Below are 20,858 nucleotides of genomic sequence, written 5' to 3' on the forward strand. Positions count from 1 at the left end.
TATGAATTGGAGTTAAGAACTATTAACATCACCTTTGAAGTAAATTGAAATGATACGAGCTCGCCCGCTCTTACTACTTTTCTTTATTTTACTGTCATAATCTGACGTTCTAATGTTGAGAGAAATATTTAGTTTTATCGGCTACATTCCAGAAACAGTAGTGGATTCTCCGACGATAATAAATTGCACGCCGCATGTAAATAATTGTATTATATATACGAGTCGAAAACATTAAACAAAGAAGCGCTCTCACAAGCTTAAATTCGTCAAAAAACCTGCATAAAAACTAACTCACCCTAAGCGGAAATTTTTCTTATTTATTTTATTTCAAAAACTCAGTCGTAAAAGCCGGAGCTTAAATATTCACAACCACAATTACTGAATAGATTTGAATATTCATATTTGTAAGTTGTGACAACACACAGACAAACACACGCATAGAGTTCAACGCCTGTGTTTTCCCGTTCATGCTGCACCGGTAAAATGTCACTCATTGCTTGTTTAGACAATTTAAGACAACTCCAGCTTAATACCCCATAGCAAAGGCCTTCAAAAATAACGCCAACGACCACAAAACTATCCGAAATTTACATTTTTTCCACCGTTGAGTTGCGAACACCTCTCAAACAAACCAAAATTCATTTCCGGTTGCCAAACCTTTCTTCGTCCATGTTGGGAAAGGCTCAAGTTTGTCGCCTTTTTATACCCCACTAGGGGATTGAGAGTGCTCGTTGATCTTACGAGCTCAACACGAAATTAAAAAAACAATACCCATTGTTTGTTCAGTTTAGTGATTGGCCAAAAACCAAAATCTCCTAGCAACAGTAAAAGTTTTTCCTACCCAGTGTTTTTATTATTCGCCGTAACACCAAATGCAAATTAGCTTAGCATCTAGGTCTTCTCGGTTGAATAAAAGCCTGGTTACCCATGTATTGTGATCGAACAACGAAAGAAGTAAACAGAGTAGTAAAGAAAAGACTTTAGTGGTAAGATATTGGCTTTTAATTTAGACAAACTCCACTTATCCTATAGCTCATGGGCATATATGCAACTCTTCGTCATAATAACGTTGCCACATCCAAATATCAATTTCAGTTTTGTGGATTTTAATGTACCCATTTCAAAACATTCTTTTCAGCTTCGCTGTGTATCAAAGGAAGAATGGATGATTAGTAAATATCTTCATTTGCTTGGGAGCAACACCTACGCCGGGAGATTTCTTTAGTGAGTTCAGCTGTTATTGAACCAATCAGATTAACGTTAGAGAAACACCTTGAACACACAATACAGGGAAGTGTACTTTACATAACGCCTTAGGGCTGACAAATAAATCAACACAGCCACTGAAAAAGCATTTCATTGGCAAAAAAAAATAATTGCAGCCAGTGTTAATCGTCTGATAAGTAAACTTGAGACGATTCAATGTTCAGCCTGCATGTTAACATATTCAAATAGTGTAACTTAGTGCCAGACTGTGCTGACAAATAACTTTACGAGCTTTGCAGTTGTCAAATAATTTCTTTTCAGTTTCAGTGTATCAAGAGTGTATGGATGATTAAAGAAAGGAATTACTTCTGACAGACGTAAAGTAAGAGCACCAAATTTAAATCCTGTAGCACAGATTGTAGCATTCAGGATAGAAAACAACAGCCTTGAGAAAACAAGAAAACTGCATCGGGGCAAACGGGAACTAACCAAATAGTTACAGCTGCCTTTGGTTTAACATCACAGCAACCTGTACGTAGGAAGATGGCAAACTTAAGCGACGCACGTAGCAAGCAAACGCTACGATTTCTCGATTGTGCAGCTCTTTCCATCGGCGAAAACGATCAACATTACTCTCTTCACATTTATAAGTGTCTTGCGACTCTATGCATTCTTCTAACGATAACAGCTACTCTCGGGAACAGTTTGATCCTAATCGCCCTTCACAAGGATACATCTCTCAATCCGCCATCCAAAATACTGCTTTCTCTGGCAGTCACCGATCTATGTGTTGGCGTGCTTGCCTGTCACTCATTTACACGGCTGTTTTATTCGAACATTGGCACCTATGTCGAATGACCACAATATTCATGTATGTTTTCAACTCAATATTTTCTGGCGTATCTTTACTGACCCTGAACGCAATAAGTGTGGACAGACTACTATTTCTGTTATTGAGATTAAGATACAGACAAGTTCTGACTCTTTTGGCTTATAACCAGCACGGTCAGTATTAAACAGCAATAAAGCATGGCACCCTCCAAATATCAACGTTGATATTTGGAGCGTGCCATGCTGTATACCGCATTTTAACAAAATAGTAACTTTTTAAGCGTAGAATTACCTTGTTTTATAAGGTGTCATACTTTCCATCTTGGGAATGGGGGGCTTGGCAGAGATTTATGAGGGGGGGGGGGGGGGGGGCTTATTCAAGTTCGAGAGGAGGAACGTACTGGAGAAGCTTAAAGAGGGAAGTTTAATTGAGCCAAACCAATTAAGTTTAGTGCATTTTGATCGATTGCCCTGAGCGCTGTAAGATAGGCCCAGGCAGAGCGTCTTGGCGGGACCGTGTAGAGGCCTTTTGTGTCACTGGGCACGAGGATGGCTGAGAGAGTGATCGATTGCCCGGGGTTAGAAGGAATGCCATAATAACGCGTTTTACTCACCGGTATCTAGGCAATAATTTATGTATTGTGGCTGATGAATTTAACGGAAGAAAAAGGGAAAAACATAGTATTCATGACACTTAGATCTTTTTGCTTTCATCAACGTTGTTTTTATTCTGTCACAAATGATATATTACACCTTTAATCTGTGAATTTAGATATAAATACCGATACTTTTTTCCATTCTCAGAAATAAATATAATTATTTTCATATATAATATTTTCTCCAGATAAATTATATTCATATTGTCTCGTCATATTATTTCTTGACGTTCATATTAAAAATACCTCCAAAAGGATATTTGCAATTTATTCGACTTTCTACATAAAAATGGTGCTTGAATTGTTGTCTAAATTATTTTAAAAAGTTAAAGTTCAGAATTGCTGTACCTACATTCCTTCAAAATGGACCCATTTAATTTAATTCCCAATTTGCTTGAACTTGTTAAAACAGACAAAAATATAGAGTGTAGAAAAAAAATTGATTTCAAGTTTTCTATTTCTTTTTTGGTCTCTTGAAAGAGATGACCACTGGTGTATAGTCTGTCACCAGTTGTATCATTCTGATGATACCCAGAACCCATAAGCTCCCAACTGTGATCAGTTTCCATTTTCTCTCTTTATTTTTGACAAGTTTAACTATGTGAGTGGAGAGAATAAGGAGGCTGCTCAGCGCAGATATAAAGTCTTGGGTGAATAATCTACATTTATGTAATACGTACGAAAGCACCCAGATACCCAGAACCCATAAGCTTCCAACTGTGATCAGTTTCCATTTTCTCTCTTTATTTTTGACAAATTTAACTAGGTGAGTGGAGAGAATAAGGAGGCTGATCAGCGCAGATATAAAGTCTTGGGTGAATGAACTACATTCATGTAATACGTACGAAAGCAGTAAGAAGAATTTTGCTCTTGAACAGGGGAGTGAATGTGTTCAAATTCCAATGCCACATTGCGTCGCCAAAACGCCTTGATTGAGTGAAAAGTAAGCTGAATAGAAGGGAAGATTTGAAAAATAAAAATACTATTTGTAATGACGTGTCTCCTCTTGCCTTCCTCTTGTCTTACGTTTTTTTTCGCGAGGCATACAGCATGTTATTCCATCTGCAAGAAAAATGTTTGCGGGAATTTAGGTGGATTTGAAGGAACGATCTCATAGGAGGACGGTCATGGGTGTTTGCTTAAGACGGTAGTGAGTTATTTACTCAATTTATGGAACTTTCCCTTTCTGATTGGCTGAGAGCCATGCGGAAAACTAACGCGTGTCTTAATAATTATGCTTGCAGCCTGTAATCAACAATAAAATATCGATCTATTTTTTGGTACTAGTTTTGATATGTTTAAACATAAATCTTATTTTTATTAGATATCCAATTTTTGAAGGGTGCGTCTGTCGTTACGTAAACGTTTATGGCTATACATAGCTGAGTGTGTTTCCCGGTGTGTTTACACAATAACCCAGTATCAGTACCAGTTTAAATAAGCATCAAGGATGTACGTGCCCACTTAACACGTCGTGTAACTTATTGTGATGTGAGAATAAACTAGTATAGAGCAGTTTTCAATTGAGTGTCGTAAAACCAAAACCAAAGTAATTACTCTGGCCAATCACAAAGGACACAGACAATCCAGTGAACCAATCAAAACTCGAGGCAAATACATGTAGCTGGCACGAAGCGCGGGAAAACGTGCGCGAGCGAGTCACGATTGGTTTTGGTTTTACTCCTGATTGGCTAAGAAAGTGGCGCGAGATTTTAAAGCCAATCACTAAGCGTAGTAATGCAAAACCAAAGCAAACGCAATTTACTTTCGACACTCAAGTGAAAACCGCTCTATTGTATTCTAATTGTATGCAGGTACACTTTATCATGTTTGTTTTAAAGTTAATACCAACCCCTGGCCAATATTCTTTGGAAATGAATCTCTACTTAATAGTTTATTCTTGTTTATTCTCTTGCTTATAATCACTAGTTTCCAATGTGTCGGCAAACATATGCAAATACATACTACTTATTAACCGAGAGTGAGGTCATTACAGGGGAATCTCAGACCGAGGCCGTGATGTATTGACCGAGCGACAGCGAGGTCAATACATCAAGGTCGAGGTCTGAGATTCCCCTGTAATGGCCGAACGGACGAGGTTAATAAGTTATTTATTATATGGCCTTTAAGCACTATTCAAAAAAGAGTATAATCAAGGGAAAAAACACTGGAGGTAAAACTCGTTCTCGCTCTCTGTGGCTCTCTTCGTCGCTCATACTAAAGAAGTATCGGTATGCTTATATTTTTCTTTCAGTTATTGAAAAGATAGTTATATTTTGTCGGCATTTTTTGTTGTTTTTGCCCCCTGGCTAGTTGCTTTTACTCACAACTCAAAAAACCGTCGAGCCGAGAAAAATTTTCATAATGCCCGGTCATTACAAGAAAATAATGCCCGCTCAGCAACCAATCAGAGCGCGCGTACTATTGTAGACATATAATAAATTGCATTATTATCACTGTACATATTCTATATAGTAGATCGGATTATGAACAGACGCCCCGGGATCGTACATTGGTTGCCCCCCTGATTAATTCGCAAAAGCAACAGTTCTCAATTTCCAGCAGTGGTATTTTACTTCTAGACCATGAAAACCGGTGTCCGGTATTTCGACATGGGGACGAACAATTATTCTATGAGCCCGCGTTGGATACGAGGTGGTAAATAGCCAACGAGGCGCGAAGCGCCGAGTTGGCTATAACGAATCGTATCCAACAAGGGCGAATGGAATAATTGTTTTATTAAATTCTTCTTTAAGTTTAAATCGACTGGACATTTCATTTTGATGTAAACGAAGTGATAGTATGAGGAGGCGGGAAAATTTGTGGCGCCGTGTTCACTTCTTGAGTTGAATGAAGCACACGAGGAAAGCGAGCGAGAGAGTTTTCTTTCCAAGATTTTCCTCGAACAATCTCCTCTAAAGTCGTCTATATATCCTGGAAATTGTGACAACAGTTAAGATTTACGGGAAGATCCGAAGCAAAAGCTTTTCTGGAAACTACACGTCTTGTGCAAGTTGAACGAAGCAAGTGTTTACATTGTACTCGTTTACGGCTCCGCGACTGTCATCAAGACTGCTATATTATTTGAAGCGAAATTGAGCTCAAAGTGGAACAGGTTTATTGAAGTATAAAAGGAAAAAAAAACAAGATTGAAAGGTAACAAACTTTACAGAAGTGCTGAGCCTAATTTTATGACGTACACTGAATGAAACTGTGTCAGTTTGCCGTTCTTTCGTCGTAAATTATTTGCTGCTTTTCTACTTTATTCACTCGCTCTTGTTGTGCGTTTACAAGTATTATTACTTAAAATTTTCGCATCAATCCTTTTGTTTTGCGTAGTTATTTTTACTACGGCATTTCTGTGGTTTTTGTAGGCACCGCTGATTATTTCTTGTTCATTAAGCTCGCCAAATTTGCTGTTTTCAACCATTTTTCTGATGGAACTGTCGCTTCCCGCAGAAACAGTTTACGCTGAGAGGCACTTGCCGCACTCATTTCCCATATTAGGTCAAACATAGGTATATGAGCTGATAACCGGGATTCAGTGAACCAATCAGAAAGCTAGAAATGCAATATTCGAGGTTGAGAATTTAATAATGCTGAATATTCTCTTTCACCCTGAACCCTGAGCTTTCAGTATTCTTCGGAACTTACCTATTAGGAACGACTTCGTTCAAAAAATTCTAATCAAGTGGCAACTGCAAAAAGAACAAATAAAAAACACCATTAGCATTCCGCTATAACAGCCTAAGAGAAAGCTATCAATAAACAAACCCAATATCCGTAATGAATCAATTTGGTTCCCTCTTCAAATAACCCCTCCCCAACGATTAAACGCCCCCCTCAATCCCTCCCTTCAGTTTGATGCAATGAGTGTCGTCTTCCCGAATAAGCGCCCGCGTACCTATCTTCCAATATCAGTATACCAGGTTTTCAGTTGAGATCAATTGTTTCGTTTTATTTTAAGAGTTTTACCCAATAAAGAAGCGCAAACCTTCCACTCCATAACTTCCTTGACGCATGCACTCTCTTTAGGCGTGAACCGTAACAAATGGGCGATCACGTTGATCAACTGGCGTGACTAAGAGAACAAACACAGCATTACACATTTTAAATTGTATTATAAAATAGCGTAGAGGAAGAGCACTTTTGTGATTGGCTTAAAGCCGTGGTTCTAACAAAGTTTCCTATGAGTTAATTTCTAAAAGAAATAGAAAAAAATTGTTCATGTTTCTACGGAGTAATAGAAACACTCGAGAAGTTTTAGAAGAACACGAAATAGCTGTCGAAATACCCAAACAATCTTTTTATCGCCACAACCAATTGCCCCGCCGGGAATAAGATATGAGACAAATACTTTTGTCGGGACAAAAATTGGTATGATAATGTACGAGGAGAAGCTATAGGTCGCCGAAGGGGGAGGTAGATGAGACAAAACGGACACGGGAGCAAAAGGAGTAACTTTGCAAAAGAGGCCTGAATGATGCGAGAATAACAACTACACGATTACCTGTTTATTTGAACTGCACATGTATTTTAAAACCACATGTTTTAAATATCTGACTGTGAGTTAAGGTGATAATGTAACTTAAGTCGGCGCAAGTTTTTTACAGTTTGGTCACCGCAAGTCAACGCAAGTTTTGTTGTTTACTTTAAGGACTGAATTGCAGCGCGCGCAGTAGCATTGAAATGGCTTTTGTGACAACTTGCGTGCACTTGCAAGTGAACCTGCGAGTCCGTTTGGACAGCCAACGCAAGTCTGCATGCAAGTTGAACTTGCGACTACTTGCGCCTCCGTTTGGACAGGCCTTTATGGTATCTACTTTTTGGCTTTGACAAAATTTACAACCGACCGTTTCTCACAAGAAAGCAAAGGCATAATACAGGGTTTGCACCGAATCGAGCATTTTTTTACGCCCACTTCAAGATGGCTGCCACCAGACTTACGGTCATCGACGGGTAACTAGTAACCGGTTAGCCTACTATGCACTTTGGTTACCCTGTTAACGGTTAGCTCTCTATATTTGTAAGGGTGGCTGGTGGCTCAGTGGTGATCACACTCGCTCTTCAGTGGGACCACCCGAGTTCGACTCCACCTCAGCGCACTTTACATAGAATTTATATTGAATAAATAAGTGTCTAAAGTGGTCATAAAAAAATTATTGCCCGAATCGATGCCGCTTTGTTTGTCAGTTCTGCTTTGACATTGAGCATCAAAGGATACTTGAAGTTAACTTCGAGATATTCTTGTCTTTCTTTCTCCTCGTCGCTATGTACAATGACGTCACCATTAGGGGTACCAGGACTTCTCTGCATAGCCTCTCCCCCGGGTGGTGTCATTTTCTGAAAAAAAAGGATGAGAAGCACGTTTTCAATTCAATAACAGACCAAACATTTCTGTTAAAACCCTTTTGTTTGTGTGTTTTGTTGTCTGTTTTACTTTTTTTTAAAAAATTGACCCAGCTTAGCTTAAAAAGCAGATGGTTAAGGGGGATAGAAGTCAGGTTAGTAAAAAGAAATAAAAAAATGTCCTCAGGAGCTCGTTAGAAAGTGCACGTGCATCGAACATCAAATTGGAATTTGGAGGGTTGGTTTCTGTGGAGGGAGGAAAACCTCCAGAGCAAGGATGAGAACCAACAACCAAAATCAACCCACATTTGACGCCGGGCCAGGAACCCGGGCCACATTAGTGGGACTGGCGAGTGCTCTCACCACTTCGCAGCCCCTGCTCTCCTAGTGCGAACGTTACCTCACTAACGGAATGGACTCAACACACAACCTTACCAGTTCTCGTTGGAACGCCTTCTTTAATTCGATTATTTTAGCTTGGAGAAGTTTAATTTTCTGCGGAAAAAAAAGAAAGCATTCAAACTACATCACTAAATATAACAAGGCAAGAACAAAACGTGTGTTTATTCCCAACGGCCTACAAAAATCCGAGAGGAAGGAAATCATAAATGCTTCTTGCATTAAAATAATTTGTATTAAACGTCGCCAAGGTTACCTTGTCTTTGTCCTCCAGATCTGTTTCCAGTCGACTGTTATCTTTCCTGAGATCACGCAACTGTCGACAAACAGTATGTAGTTCACATTACCAATCACGAAAAAAATACGAAAACAAATTGCAGAAAGAAACGACATTTGTAAACAAAAATCAGCTCGGTGATTTATGTATTAGAGAAAAGCGTCCCGACTGGAAGGTTTTTCAACGCAAAATAACTTCTTGGAAACCCTGTTTAAATTTAATCTTATGAGCTTTGTCGCTCGTTAACTTGCAGTAAGACTACTTGGTATTTAAAGAACTCGGGGTTTTTTTGTTTGTTTGTTTGTTTTACATCTCTTCGCAAATGTTATTATTACCCACACAGCAAAAGTTTGCATGACTCACCTCATTTTCATCCAGTTGAAGCATCTGTCAAAAATAACAGCAGTGATTAGCAGCTATATATAAATTAATCTTACATGGCAACAGGCTTTGAGCCAGGTAGGAGTCCAGGAGTTCTATGGAAGGCCACTTTTCAGAGAAAATTAATACGAATAACTGTATGCAGAGGGTTTTTTTTAGCAAAACTGCAGAAAAACACCTTGCATGCTCCTAAGGCCCTCCTATGGAGACAAAGTCAGGCCTTATAATAATTTTAGACTCCCGCTTTTTTAATGCTGGCTAACAGCCTGCATGGCAATCTAACTTAATCCAGTTATTACTCTTTAACTCATATTTCCCTGTGTTTGTTTGAGTCTCAGACGCTATCACATGTTAATGTGTGTGTGTTTTTCTTTTTTCACTCCAGCACAACAACGGTCATTCGGTCAACAAATCGCAATTGAGCTCTCTTCGACAGTACAAACAATATGATGTAGTATTTGAGGGGTGGTCCTCCCAAAACATAGTACTAAAAGGTTCTCATCGAACGTAATTGCCCTTCATGGATTGCCTACCTCTCTTTCTTGAAGTTGCTCTTCCAGTTCTTTTACCCTTTCCTTCAAATTCGTTATTACTTTTTGAGAATCTTTAATAGGGTTAAAGAAAGAAAAAAAATTATAACTCTAAAGCCGAAAAAGTTAAAGTGCGTTTTAGAAGATAGCCAAGGAATTGACGGATATAACCAAGAGACCATAACACAGAAGAAAGAGCTGATGACTATTTACGGGATAATCTTCGCTAATCTATTTTTAGTAAGAGCACCTTGTACGGCTAGTGTTTTTTAAAAAGGGTTCGGGCTTGAGAAAACAGTCGCATTTCCTTCACCCAAAAGAGAAATTTGAGTTTGAGTCCAAGCAAGAAGAACCACAACGTTACACCCATTAAAACTAAAACTTTACAGATTGGTTGAAACGTCAACACACTTTGACAAGCAAGTCTGCTACGAGCCTAGTGGCCCATACAGGCCGGAGCTTATCCCGGTTTCCGTAGCATTAAGCGACTAGGAGTATTGCTACTACCCCCTGGATGGGATGCTAGTCCATCGCAGGGTTACCCCCCAGCAGTAAATTCGCCAGTACCCATTTATACACCTGGGTGGAGAGAGGCACTGTGAGAGTAAAGTGTCTTGCCCAAGAACACACCACAGCGCCCCGGCCAGGCCTCGAACCCGGGCCGTTCGACTCGGAGGCGAGCGCGCTAACCATTAGGCCACCGCGCCTCTCTTGACAAGCATTGGCTGTGTTTCAAACAAATCTTATTTTATGTAAGAAATAAACGTTTCCCAGATGTACTTCTTGTGACATCCTGAAATATATGAGGAATACAATATCCTAGATCCATTTTCAAGAATTGTCCATCATTTTAAGTTTGCTTGTACTATAAGCTTCCACAAAGCTGCTACTTACCTCTGTTTTCTGAGCCGTAGATTCTGTCGTTCCCTAAATATCTGTTGTTTTCTTCGTATTGTCTAATCTATAGACAAAGGAGAAATTAGATATAAATTGTTTTATTCATTTCTATAACATTAATAAATAGCAAGTGTAGCCAGTATGTTACCTTAGTGGATGATCGGTTAAGTAATTCCTCCTTCTCGGCAACTGTTCTTCTTAGCTCGGCGATAGCTTTATCCCTGTTTGCAAAAAAAAATAAGCCATTTTTGGACGAGGTTGAGCAAAATATCATGATTTGTCAGGGGCGAGCAATTAATTAATTACCAGTCAAAGCTTGTAGTAAGACTTTGCAACTGATGCCAAGCGAGGGAAAGACGCAAACCCAATTCACGATTAGATTTGGTTTTGCACTTGACTTGCCCAGAAAAAAGTATTTGTTCTCATGGTTAGATCAAAGTACATGTTGAGCATTTTTGAACCAACAACAGAGTTTAAGGTGACTCGATCGAAATAAATGACGTGCTGTATGCCTGTCAAAAATTTCTAATAACTTCAACATTTCTAACTCGATTTCCCTGAAACTTTCGCATTTTACTCGAAATATTTCGAAGATTAATACGCACGACAATATGTCGATGTAATGATTGCGAGTCTTGCGTGAGGTTACTTTTATTGAACACACCTATTTAGATAAAACTGCTATTTACAGAAAACTGACCGCTAAGATTTCGTTTGAACTACTGCAATTAGCTCATTATAACATCTTATAACGACTCTCTAAGTTTCCGAAAAATCGTCGGAACAGAAACCTCGATACAATTTGATCATCAGAATATTAACCTCGGGCAAACTTCGAGGCTTGGAACGCTCCAGCACTTCCACATTTCGCCCAAAAGTACCATAACCGAAGACAAAGAAAGTTTAATGCATCAGTTTTGACAGCTCCAAATCACATTCGGCTATTTACAACGATGAAAAAGTTTGAGCAAATAATATAAACTCACCATTTGCTTCAAAATGTAGGAAGGTCGCCAAATTTACGTTTTTTAAAATTACATAAAAACTAACCGTACGAATTGCTTAAAACAACCAGAACATTAAATTGAGCATCTTACACAAACTTTGTGCTACTTTACGTTTCTGGAGCTGCCTTGATTTGGATGAAATAATGTTTTAAAGTGAAGCGCTGCTCCAACTCTCTTGTGAACACGGCCATGTTGTTGTTTGAATTCTACAGCTGACGCTATGCAAATTGCCTTGGGTTGGGTGAGAATTTGAAGAATTTACACATGGATAAGGGGGGGGGGGGTGCATTTCACGCCATGAGACGGCGGTTATTTGAATTACAATAAACAGACTACATGTCTTAATTTTAACTTTAGTACCAACCCTTTTCAAATTTCATGTGGCATAAAATTAAGGACACCTCTGACATCAGAACATGAAGCAACTGAACACTGTCAATGCACCCCCTTATCCATGTGTAAATTCTTCAAATTCTCACCCATTTATTTCGATCGAGTCACCTTAACAAACTAACACCTACACCTAAACAAAAACCATCAATAGCTTACCTCTGTTTTAAAACTTCTTCCGCGTTTTGATAACGAGCCTTGACAGACAGAAAAAAAAAACACATGGTCAGCATACTAAATTGAAGTAAAACGAAATACTGGCATGATGCATAATTTGGACGAACTTGTGGAATTGTCTACAAAAGTGTAAAGTGCACAATCGTAATCTAAAGCATTCTAGATTTACTCTGAACTATACAAAGTATTGTTACTTCAAAAAAGCCTTAAATAAAGGAGGTGTCATTGCTGAATACTGTTCACAAAATAATGCAGTATATATGACAAGAAGCGTTATTGTACCTTAGTGCTATTGAGCTCCTCTCTGAGGTTTTCGACTACTTCAGGACTGAGGTTAGTTGTAAAATGAGAAGGTGAATCAAGCTGAAATTGAGTGAAAACAAAAATGGCTTCAATAAAAAAGTAAGGCCTGAAAGAGCCAATTATCATTAACTGTTGTTGCCTGCAGCTCAAACTGTGTTTAAGAAGTAACTAAAGTGAATAAATGTATTATATGAATGTCTACTAACGGAAGTATTGTGCTTGCGTAAAAAAGCCATGTTACACGAGGTAATTTTTCTTGTAACTTACAACGCAACAAACGTTGCATTGCTAGTAAAAAAAAATTCACGTGTAACACCCGACTTTTACAACCTGCAATACAACATAATGTTGCGTTGCAAGTTGCAAGATAAGTAGAACAATCCTCTACTTTTCGCAACGTTGCAAAACAAGTTGCTACGTGTGACATATCAAGCGCAATTTGCAACGCAATTTTATTAAAATTGGCCAATCAGAGCGCGTCCTTCGCTCGCGGAAGATTTCAAGATGATAATTTTCAGCGGGTGCGTTGCAAGTTAATTGCCAAAAAAAACTGCGAACCTGTAATACCCCCCTGTGAGAGTTGCAAGGAAAATTGCCTCGTATATCATGGCCTTAATGCAAAAACTGGATGTCCAATCATTTTTGCTGTTAATTTTTGACAATACTACAATACTAATTAGTTTTCTCCAAGGTTTAAGGAAAGTGAAACATTTATGTTATTTTAGTTTAATGATTCTTTTGGTTTTCGACCTTGTGCCGCCTGAAAGGAGGAGAAGGAATGAAATAACTGTTAACAACAGACCATCAGTAAAGGGAAAGAACGTTTCAAGCCCTGCGGGGGAGAGATTAAATGTAAAAAAGGTCTGCCTTCCCAGGCTAACTTCATAAGGACTTTCAGTTATTTTCTTGAACATAATCGGGGTGCAAGTAATACGAAGCATTAACTATCTTCCACGATAATCTCTGATTGTGTCACATTTAGCTCGAAAATTTAACAACGTTTTGTTTACAACTCGTCACTCTCTCACCTTACTCTCTTTAAAGCAAGTTAAATTCTCCTCAAATTTAGCGATCTGAAAGGTATTTAAATTAATATACATATTCTTGGGTTAATTAAAGGTTCAAATCACGTATTCAAGTTAGAAATACTTACATAAGATAAAAGTTTTAACGCAAAAGTAACTCAGGTTTAAGATAAGATTGATTTGAATGTTACCGTGCACATAACATTTGGTTATTTATTTTGCAAAACATAATTTAAAGTATAATTACTTCAAGCTGTTAAAAGTTTATGTTTTATGAACAAAATCTTTAATTTATAAAGGAAAAGACCTCAAACCAGTCTTTTATCCTTTTTAGGTAAGGTAACTTACGACGTCATAATGATTAAGATTTTATTGTTTAACAATTTTTAAGGCTTTTTAATGATTTTATTGAATGATGATTTAAAACCGAATTTACAATATTTTGAATTAAAGGTCATTTAATATTTTAAGGGTAACGGTCCAAGTTAAGCGGATGCGTGATTTTAGTGATCGAACGGCTAAGTATATCACTATCTATTCACTATTTAAAAGCGATTTAATTTGCAATATTTTGAATTAAATTGCAATGTTATTAAGTTCGACGAAAGGTCACTTTAAGGGTAACGTCAAAGTTAAGCGGATGCTTGGTTACTAATTTTATTGATCGCGCCCTAATAAAAAACACTGTCTGTTCACTATCAACCCTTATTCTAAAATGAAGAATAACTTTCCTATAAAACGACGATGTGATACTTCTAGTTTAGTATATATGTGTTATTTGCCGGCCGGGAGGTCCGTATTGGGAAAAACTGTACCCGAGGTCTTGAGTACGGCCCGAGGCCGCAGGCCGAGGGCCGTGCTCAAGACCGAGGGTACAGTTTTTCCCAATACGGACCGACCTAGGCCGGTAAATAACGTTTTTATTTTTTTCCTACTTAAGTTTGTTTGGATTTAAGAAACCGTGAAAAAATCTGTCACAAAATCTTTGTTTGTATACGCGCGGATTTGATTTCAATGTTAAGGTGGCTGAATACAGTTTTTACGTGGCTCAAAGGCGCGCTACGATTTTCTGCTTGACGTCATTATTGCTCGCGCGCGCTAAAATGGCGCTAGCAACTCTAAACAGAAACGAAAAAGAGTTCCATCTGTTTTATCGCGCTTTACCACATTTTTATACAAAAGAAAACTTCAAAATACTTTCAGATACGTCTTGAAACCTGGGACGGAAAACAATACGACTAAAAAGGTGGATAAACAGCCGACAGAGAAGTTTTAATTCTGTCTTTCATTATCGCTCGCGACGCATGGCGTCATATTAGCGCGCGCTCGCACGCGCAATTGGATTCACTTCAGAGGTCGTAAAAGCCAGATTTTGATCCAGATTTTCTCGAAAACCTACCGTACAACCTATTATGAAACTTTCACAATTAAATGTAAGGGGTGAATCACGTCCACAGCCAAAATTTTGAAAAAATCTGTAAGACAGATTTTGAGCTATTTTAAAAATCGGCAAAATATCACATTTTCCTATTTTGCGAAAAATCTGTCTTACAGATTTTTATATTATTTTGCATGAACGATAAATCAAAGCCAATTTCTTATTTCTGAAATTTTGAGGTAGGGTCGTACGGGTAGATTTTGAGAAAAACGCCGTTAAAACTACTAGTGCCAGTCCCCTCTTAAGCACTCGGCCGTTCATTTAAGCTGTTTATTAGCATTTTTATTTTCTAAATATCGCATTAGATGGTTTTTAGGATGTAACAAACAGTGATAAGAGAAAGACAAAACTTTTCTGGAGATTGTACAAGAGAGTTCAAGGTTGGACTGATTTGCCCTCTCAAAACTGTATTAAGCCACCTTAAGTCCGACTCGATTGACAAGCAAGCTAGAGTCAAGCATTAAGCAAGACAAACATTAATTTCGAATAAAATAGCTTCGCTTAAAATGAACCGTACTCAAGAAATGTTCAGCTTAATTTACAATGCAGAAAATCAAGAAAAGTAAATGAACTCATACTAAAACATAGCACAAATATGCCATAAAACCTAACACTTTTAAATCGATTTCGGCTTCCCGAACAATTTCCTATAAGCTTAAATGTTTTGAAAAGTCTTGATAGAAGCTTTGCAACTTTGCTAAGCCTACTTTTCTAATTCAAAAATACTCCTTGACCGAAAAGCAGTTTAACAAGCTATTAATACACTTGTATTTAACAAATTAATAATCTCTGCGTTGATTTTTATTCTGATAAACAGTGCCAAACTGAATGAAATGCGTAGCGTCTACGTACGGCACAATATTGTGATAATTAATTTGTCCGTTTTTAATCAAAGAATCTCATTTCCTTGAATGATGGTAAATAGTGTTCTGTTTAAGCAAAAAGTGACAGATAAACAGTGCAGTTTAGCACATAGATAGAGTCTAAAAAACTGAATGAATTTTACCGCAATGGCGTGAAAATCATTGCGAGATAAACAAACAACGGCAAACTGCGAACGGTAAACTACAACTCGATTTTGTTGAGAAATAAATAAATACCTCGCCTTTTGAAGAACTTTGAGGCTTTTAATTCCACTGCTTTTTTGTCCTTTAGCATTAACAATGGATGGTGAGGCTATTTTTGTCTTTGGGGAGCAAAACTTTCATGTGTTCGTTAGACTCAAAGGTGCAAAATGATTTCGCGCCGTGAGCGGTCCGTATGCGGGGTCCGGTTGAGAAAAACCGGACCGCTGGAGCGCGCGCAATTAGCCAATCAGATTAAAGGATTCAGGATTCCGGACCGCTGAGATGCTTGAGAAATAAATAAATACTTCTATCTTGCGATATACTTCTCAGCAAAATAAAATAAAAATAATTTCCAGTTTGTCGTGATCAGCTTACCTGACTTTTAAGCTCATTTGTCTCTTTCATGGCGTCCTCTAAACACAGTGACACGTGTCTATTCTCCTCTGCTTTTGACATCAGTTCGTTCTGTATAAAATAACAATCTATTTGTAATAGTGTAATTTTAGGCTGTATCGAAAATACAAAAGATCTTTGGGAATGGTCCTTTGATTTACAGCCGCCATGTCAGATCAATTTTGACCACTGGAATCACTGCGGTGCTTTTATTCCTGCCTCCAGGTAATCGCATTTATCATGTGGAAATCACACTTGAGAGAAAATTATCCTTAGTTGATACATTAGCCAAGTACACGCAATCTTACTGCTGAACTCTGAACTCTATTTAAGGCGGACACCACTCAAATGCCGACAGTTTGAGTTGGTCCCATGGGCGAACAACTTAGAGAGTTCCACTGTGTTTGATTACTAAGGATTTGTCTGGTAGGTTTTTAGTAGTTAAACAGTCCACATAAACTGACCTGTAGTTGTTCTTTTTCTTCTTCAAGATCAGCTATTTGTTGTTTATACGAGTCTTCCTGTCTTGAATACTCGTTCTCGATCATTTTCAGTTGATCCTATCAAAAATCATCAATGTAAGAAATGTGAAGTGTCATCTTTGTAAAAACCGAGGCACAAGCTTTATAGCATTTTCCCCAAAGTTTCACTTTCTTTAGTTTACATGCTATCTCTGTAAAACAGCGCCAACAATTTTAAAGAAATACGATGAAACATCTCACATGTAGAAGTCAACTGTCTTGTTTTTGATAATAATGAGTGTAATACCATGCCCTACATTCCCCCAATACTACGTGAACGTACGGCTTGATAGATTTCATTTTTTTGTCACATTCTAGGGTTTCATCCACAGACATAAAAGTATGAGCCCCATGATTTTGAATTGACTCAAATCGTTTTCCTAGAATGAAAGTCCAGTGCTTACCAGTTTAGTTTGCATTTCTGTTTTTTCTCTTTCCCTGGCAGCTTCCAACCGCATCACCTGATGAGAAAAAAAAAACATTCATGTGTTAACGGATTTACAGCCATATATCTGAAATTTAAGATAAACTTAAACAAGGATGTATGGGAGAATAACTTTAGAGCTGTGCCTGGACTTCAACCCATACATACAAAACAAAAGTTCACAGGTTCCCAAAAAAAAAAAAAAAAAAAAAAAAAAAAAAAAAACAAGACAATGTTTCGGCATGATTTGTGCCATGTACAGTTTATTAAGATTGACTCGACTGGCGCTCTAACTTTATAAAATAACGATAAAAAAAGATAATATAAAACTGTTTCAGCGTGTCTGGTACTGTCAAATACCATAACGCTTAAATAAGCAAGGAGCACAGCCTACCTGTCCTTCTAAGCTCGCTGTCTGTTCATCTGACGATCGCTTTCCTGACTTGGTTTCTTGCTGTATTCTGGTCAACCCCTGCTCAAGTTGAAAGTTCTAAGATAAAACAAGAAAAACAGTCAGGTCTTCCGAAGAAACAGAAAACATTGGAACAAATAAAAGTGAAGTTAAAACAGATACAACCTTTACTGAAAATCAAGCAAGAAATACTTGTCAGTACATACTTTACTCCTCCAGCTTTCATAGTCCTGGTCGTATTTTCTTTTACATTCCGTGAGCTCTGTTTCCTTTCTTTCTAGTCTTTCATTTAAGGTGCTGACCTATCAAATGAGTGAAGATCATTTCAGTGCATTTTTTCACTACCTAGTTTCGGCATTGGGCGCCATTTTGATTTTTTTAAGAAAAAACATGAAAGATTCACCTGGGTGTCTTTTACACCCGCTTTCAGTGTTACGTGCACAGCGGTTTTCTGTCGACATTCATCTTTCGACGTGCTGAACAAACAACACGGATCGAAATCCGCCAATCACAGTCCACTAGCATGGCCTTCTGACCTTGGGGGCTCATTTGCATGAAACCAACACCGGTATGCATTGGTTTTGATTGGCTCATTTTAAACAGCACGTCGAAAGACGATTACGAAAGATGGATAAAGAAAGATAGCTATGCACGTTACACTCGTTTTTCTTGAACACGTTCATGCACCATTTTTCAAAACAGAGAGGCGCAGAGTATAGCAGGGAGATTGGTACAAAAAAAAAAAAAAACAGTGAAGATTTCTTACTTAACCCCATTAACTTCCAACAAAAACGACATGATGCAAAGTACAGTATGAATTGTGTGTTCCTTACCAGAGACCCTAGCGTATTTATCCGATCATTTGAATTCGTCCTCAGCTCGTTGAGTTGATCGCGAGTTTCGCGGAGACGATTTTCGAGTTGCTCTCTCTGCAAATGGATAGTTGGCAATTATCTCAATTAGTAAAGAAATGGGACAAGTTCTTGACCAAAGTAGACATGTGTGCACGAGATACTAGTACACGAAAATTATAATAACAGTGAATTTTAACACATACCTCTTTTTCCATGGCTTTTACTTGATCATTACCAGACAGTTTGCTGTCCTCAAGTCTAAGACAAATGAAAATCAGGACTTGAAACACAAAGGGGAAAGGCTTCAATTCAGAATAAAGAACGACTTAGGGAATAGATTTAGGCTGATATCCATTCGGTTACGTTAGAATACCATTGGAAAAACGGGGAAAAAAGCGCACAATTAATAGATTTATTCACAAAACTTTTATAACCGTCTTGGTAATACAGTGTAGAAGGAATTAAGGGTGATAAAAGCTACTTGCAGCCAGCCAGCTGCCCCGACAAGCTTATAAAGTGTGATCATATTGGTTAGTTCTGTAGCCAATCTTACCTTCGTTGAAGATCACCCAGTCGTTCTTTAAACTGAGCGGTTTCTCCTTCCTTCTGTTCAAGTTCCATTGAAACCTGAATTTGCGAGAGAGAAAAAGAAAGATGGTTTGAACGCCCAATCGGTGGACGTGCGTTCTCGAAATATTGTAAATCTGTCATAGTTTGTTCCCAATTTTATGTGGACAATTTGTTCTTTTTTATTCACACGTGAACGGACAGTGTAGCCCCAGCAGAGGAAGAAATGTTACTTAATGTCTTTAAAACGTAATTGAAGGAAATGAAACCAGCCTTAAAACGATCCAATACTTATGAATTGTTCTTTATAGCTGCAGTCTATGGGAAGTGCACACATCTGTTATTTTATTTCGGCAAAACTTGACCAGTCAAAATTTACAAGGACTGCCTCTTAAATAGACTAAAGTTTACTTAAGTCGACCTTACGAGTATCACAGTAGAATAGTTAGCTTTTTAAATGTAAAGAAGACGAAGGGTTTTATTGAAAGTCTACATCTAAAACATAATACGCTTTACCTTGTTTTTGTATAAAGTATGCGTCTGCCGCAAGTTAGCCAGTTCATCCTCCGTTTGACGGAGAGATTTTTCCGCTCTATCGAGCTGCACTGATTTCTGGAGACAAATGTAACAGAGCATTATTTTTAAAAGCCCAGCAGTACCCCCTGATTAATTCTTTAGGTCTTCTCCTAACGGGTCTCCAAGACACCTCCAATGCGGCTTTCAAATTGGAATATAAAATTTAACCCAAAGGGAATTCATACTCTTTCATTACAGCACTACAGTTAACTAGACCTGCCATAAATAATAGTAACTTTTGTCAAAAGGGCTGAAATTTTGATGGTACGTTTGTGATTGAAAACATACATAGTCTTACATCTGAAATGTTTAAAGTTCAAAATACGAGACTCAGTGACACTTTTCTTATCCCATAATCTTACGCCGCCAATACTGTGCTAAGCATGCACGTCTAGTTAACCATAGCGCTGTGTTGAAAGAGTGCCCTTAAGGCTTAACTTCGTATTTTTATTGAGAACAAATGGTATTGGCAACTTACGCCACTATTTGGTCATAGGAAACTAAGCCTTGTTGTCTTATTGCATGTTAAATAGAAGCTTTACCTGTGTTAATTCATTAACAGTGTTGGTCAGTTCGTCACGTAGTGAGTTCTTCTCTTTCTCTACAGTTTCTACTCGACCTTGCTGTTGCTTGTCACGCGCTTCATACTTCGTTCTGTACAAAAACAACAACAAAATATTATAACTATGGCATGGGCGTGTGAAAACATACTCACTCTAGCTAGCATTAGGTAAACTCTGTTGGGTACCTCACTCTATACAAAAAGATAACTTCTACTCTTTTTCACTGAATACTGTACACGCTGTATATGAAGCACTCTTGTTGGTTTAAGAAAGCACGTGAACAAAATTCAATAGGCACTAAGAAACTACCTTTCACGAGCCAAGTCATCTAAACGCTCCTGAAGGGCAGCCAGTTCTCCTTTTTGCTCAAGGTAGGCGTTGTCTAAGTCTTCTAGTTGCTGCAAAGAAAATAAACATGATCTATTGTAACACTTCATTTGAAGATCTCATGGTAAGGTACATTGTAGAATCTTTAGTTCAGCTGCAAGCCAGTCGCTATGAAAGTGACTCTTACCATAAAACGCATTTTACAATCCGTTATAATCGTGTCTACTGTATTCCTTTTTGGCCTCTTACACGTAGTATGTACTTTGTGTTTTTCTTTCAGTTTAAACC

General features: G+C 38.0%; 1 protein-coding gene across 10 annotated transcripts in view; it reads right to left on the bottom strand.

Moving 5' to 3' along the window:
- Positions 1 to 2,738: 2,738 nt before the first annotated feature.
- The window catches only part of LOC144663652 (uncharacterized), a 55,886-nt gene continuing 37,766 nt past the window's right edge, over positions 2,739 to 20,858 (bottom strand). For 4 of the 10 annotated variants that reach the window (XM_078524672.1, XM_078524696.1, XM_078524712.1 and 1 more), the window contains 10 exons: positions 10,524 to 10,590; positions 9,633 to 9,703; positions 9,082 to 9,105; positions 8,698 to 8,757; positions 8,478 to 8,537; positions 7,918 to 8,036; positions 7,204 to 7,252; positions 6,688 to 6,774; positions 6,348 to 6,391; positions 2,739 to 3,755 (listed from right to left, as the gene is read on the bottom strand). In XM_078524672.1, the coding sequence (XP_078380798.1) occupies positions 6,377 to 6,391; positions 6,688 to 6,774; positions 7,204 to 7,252; positions 7,918 to 8,036; positions 8,478 to 8,537; positions 8,698 to 8,757; positions 9,082 to 9,105; positions 9,633 to 9,703; positions 10,524 to 10,590 (552 nt within the window). In that variant the 3' untranslated portion in view covers positions 2,739 to 3,755; positions 6,348 to 6,376. Of the gene's footprint in view, positions 3,756 to 6,347; positions 6,392 to 6,687; positions 6,775 to 7,203; positions 7,253 to 7,917; positions 8,037 to 8,477; positions 8,538 to 8,697; positions 8,758 to 9,081; positions 9,106 to 9,632; positions 9,704 to 10,523; positions 10,591 to 10,674; positions 10,748 to 12,082; positions 12,121 to 12,382; positions 12,464 to 13,431; positions 13,477 to 16,308; positions 16,399 to 16,790; positions 16,887 to 17,251; positions 17,309 to 17,665; positions 17,762 to 17,889; positions 17,986 to 18,516; positions 18,613 to 18,740; positions 18,796 to 19,090; positions 19,165 to 19,620; positions 19,717 to 20,222; positions 20,335 to 20,552; positions 20,642 to 20,858 lie in introns of all 10 variants that reach the window. The other 6 variants (XM_078524664.1, XM_078524703.1, XM_078524727.1 and 3 more) reach the window with 3 other exon arrangements.

This window comes from Oculina patagonica, chromosome 1, assembly GCF_052425735.1.
Source record: "Oculina patagonica isolate OP01 chromosome 1, crgOcupat, whole genome shotgun sequence".
Classification (NCBI taxonomy): domain Eukaryota; kingdom Metazoa; phylum Cnidaria; class Anthozoa; order Scleractinia; family Oculinidae; genus Oculina; species Oculina patagonica.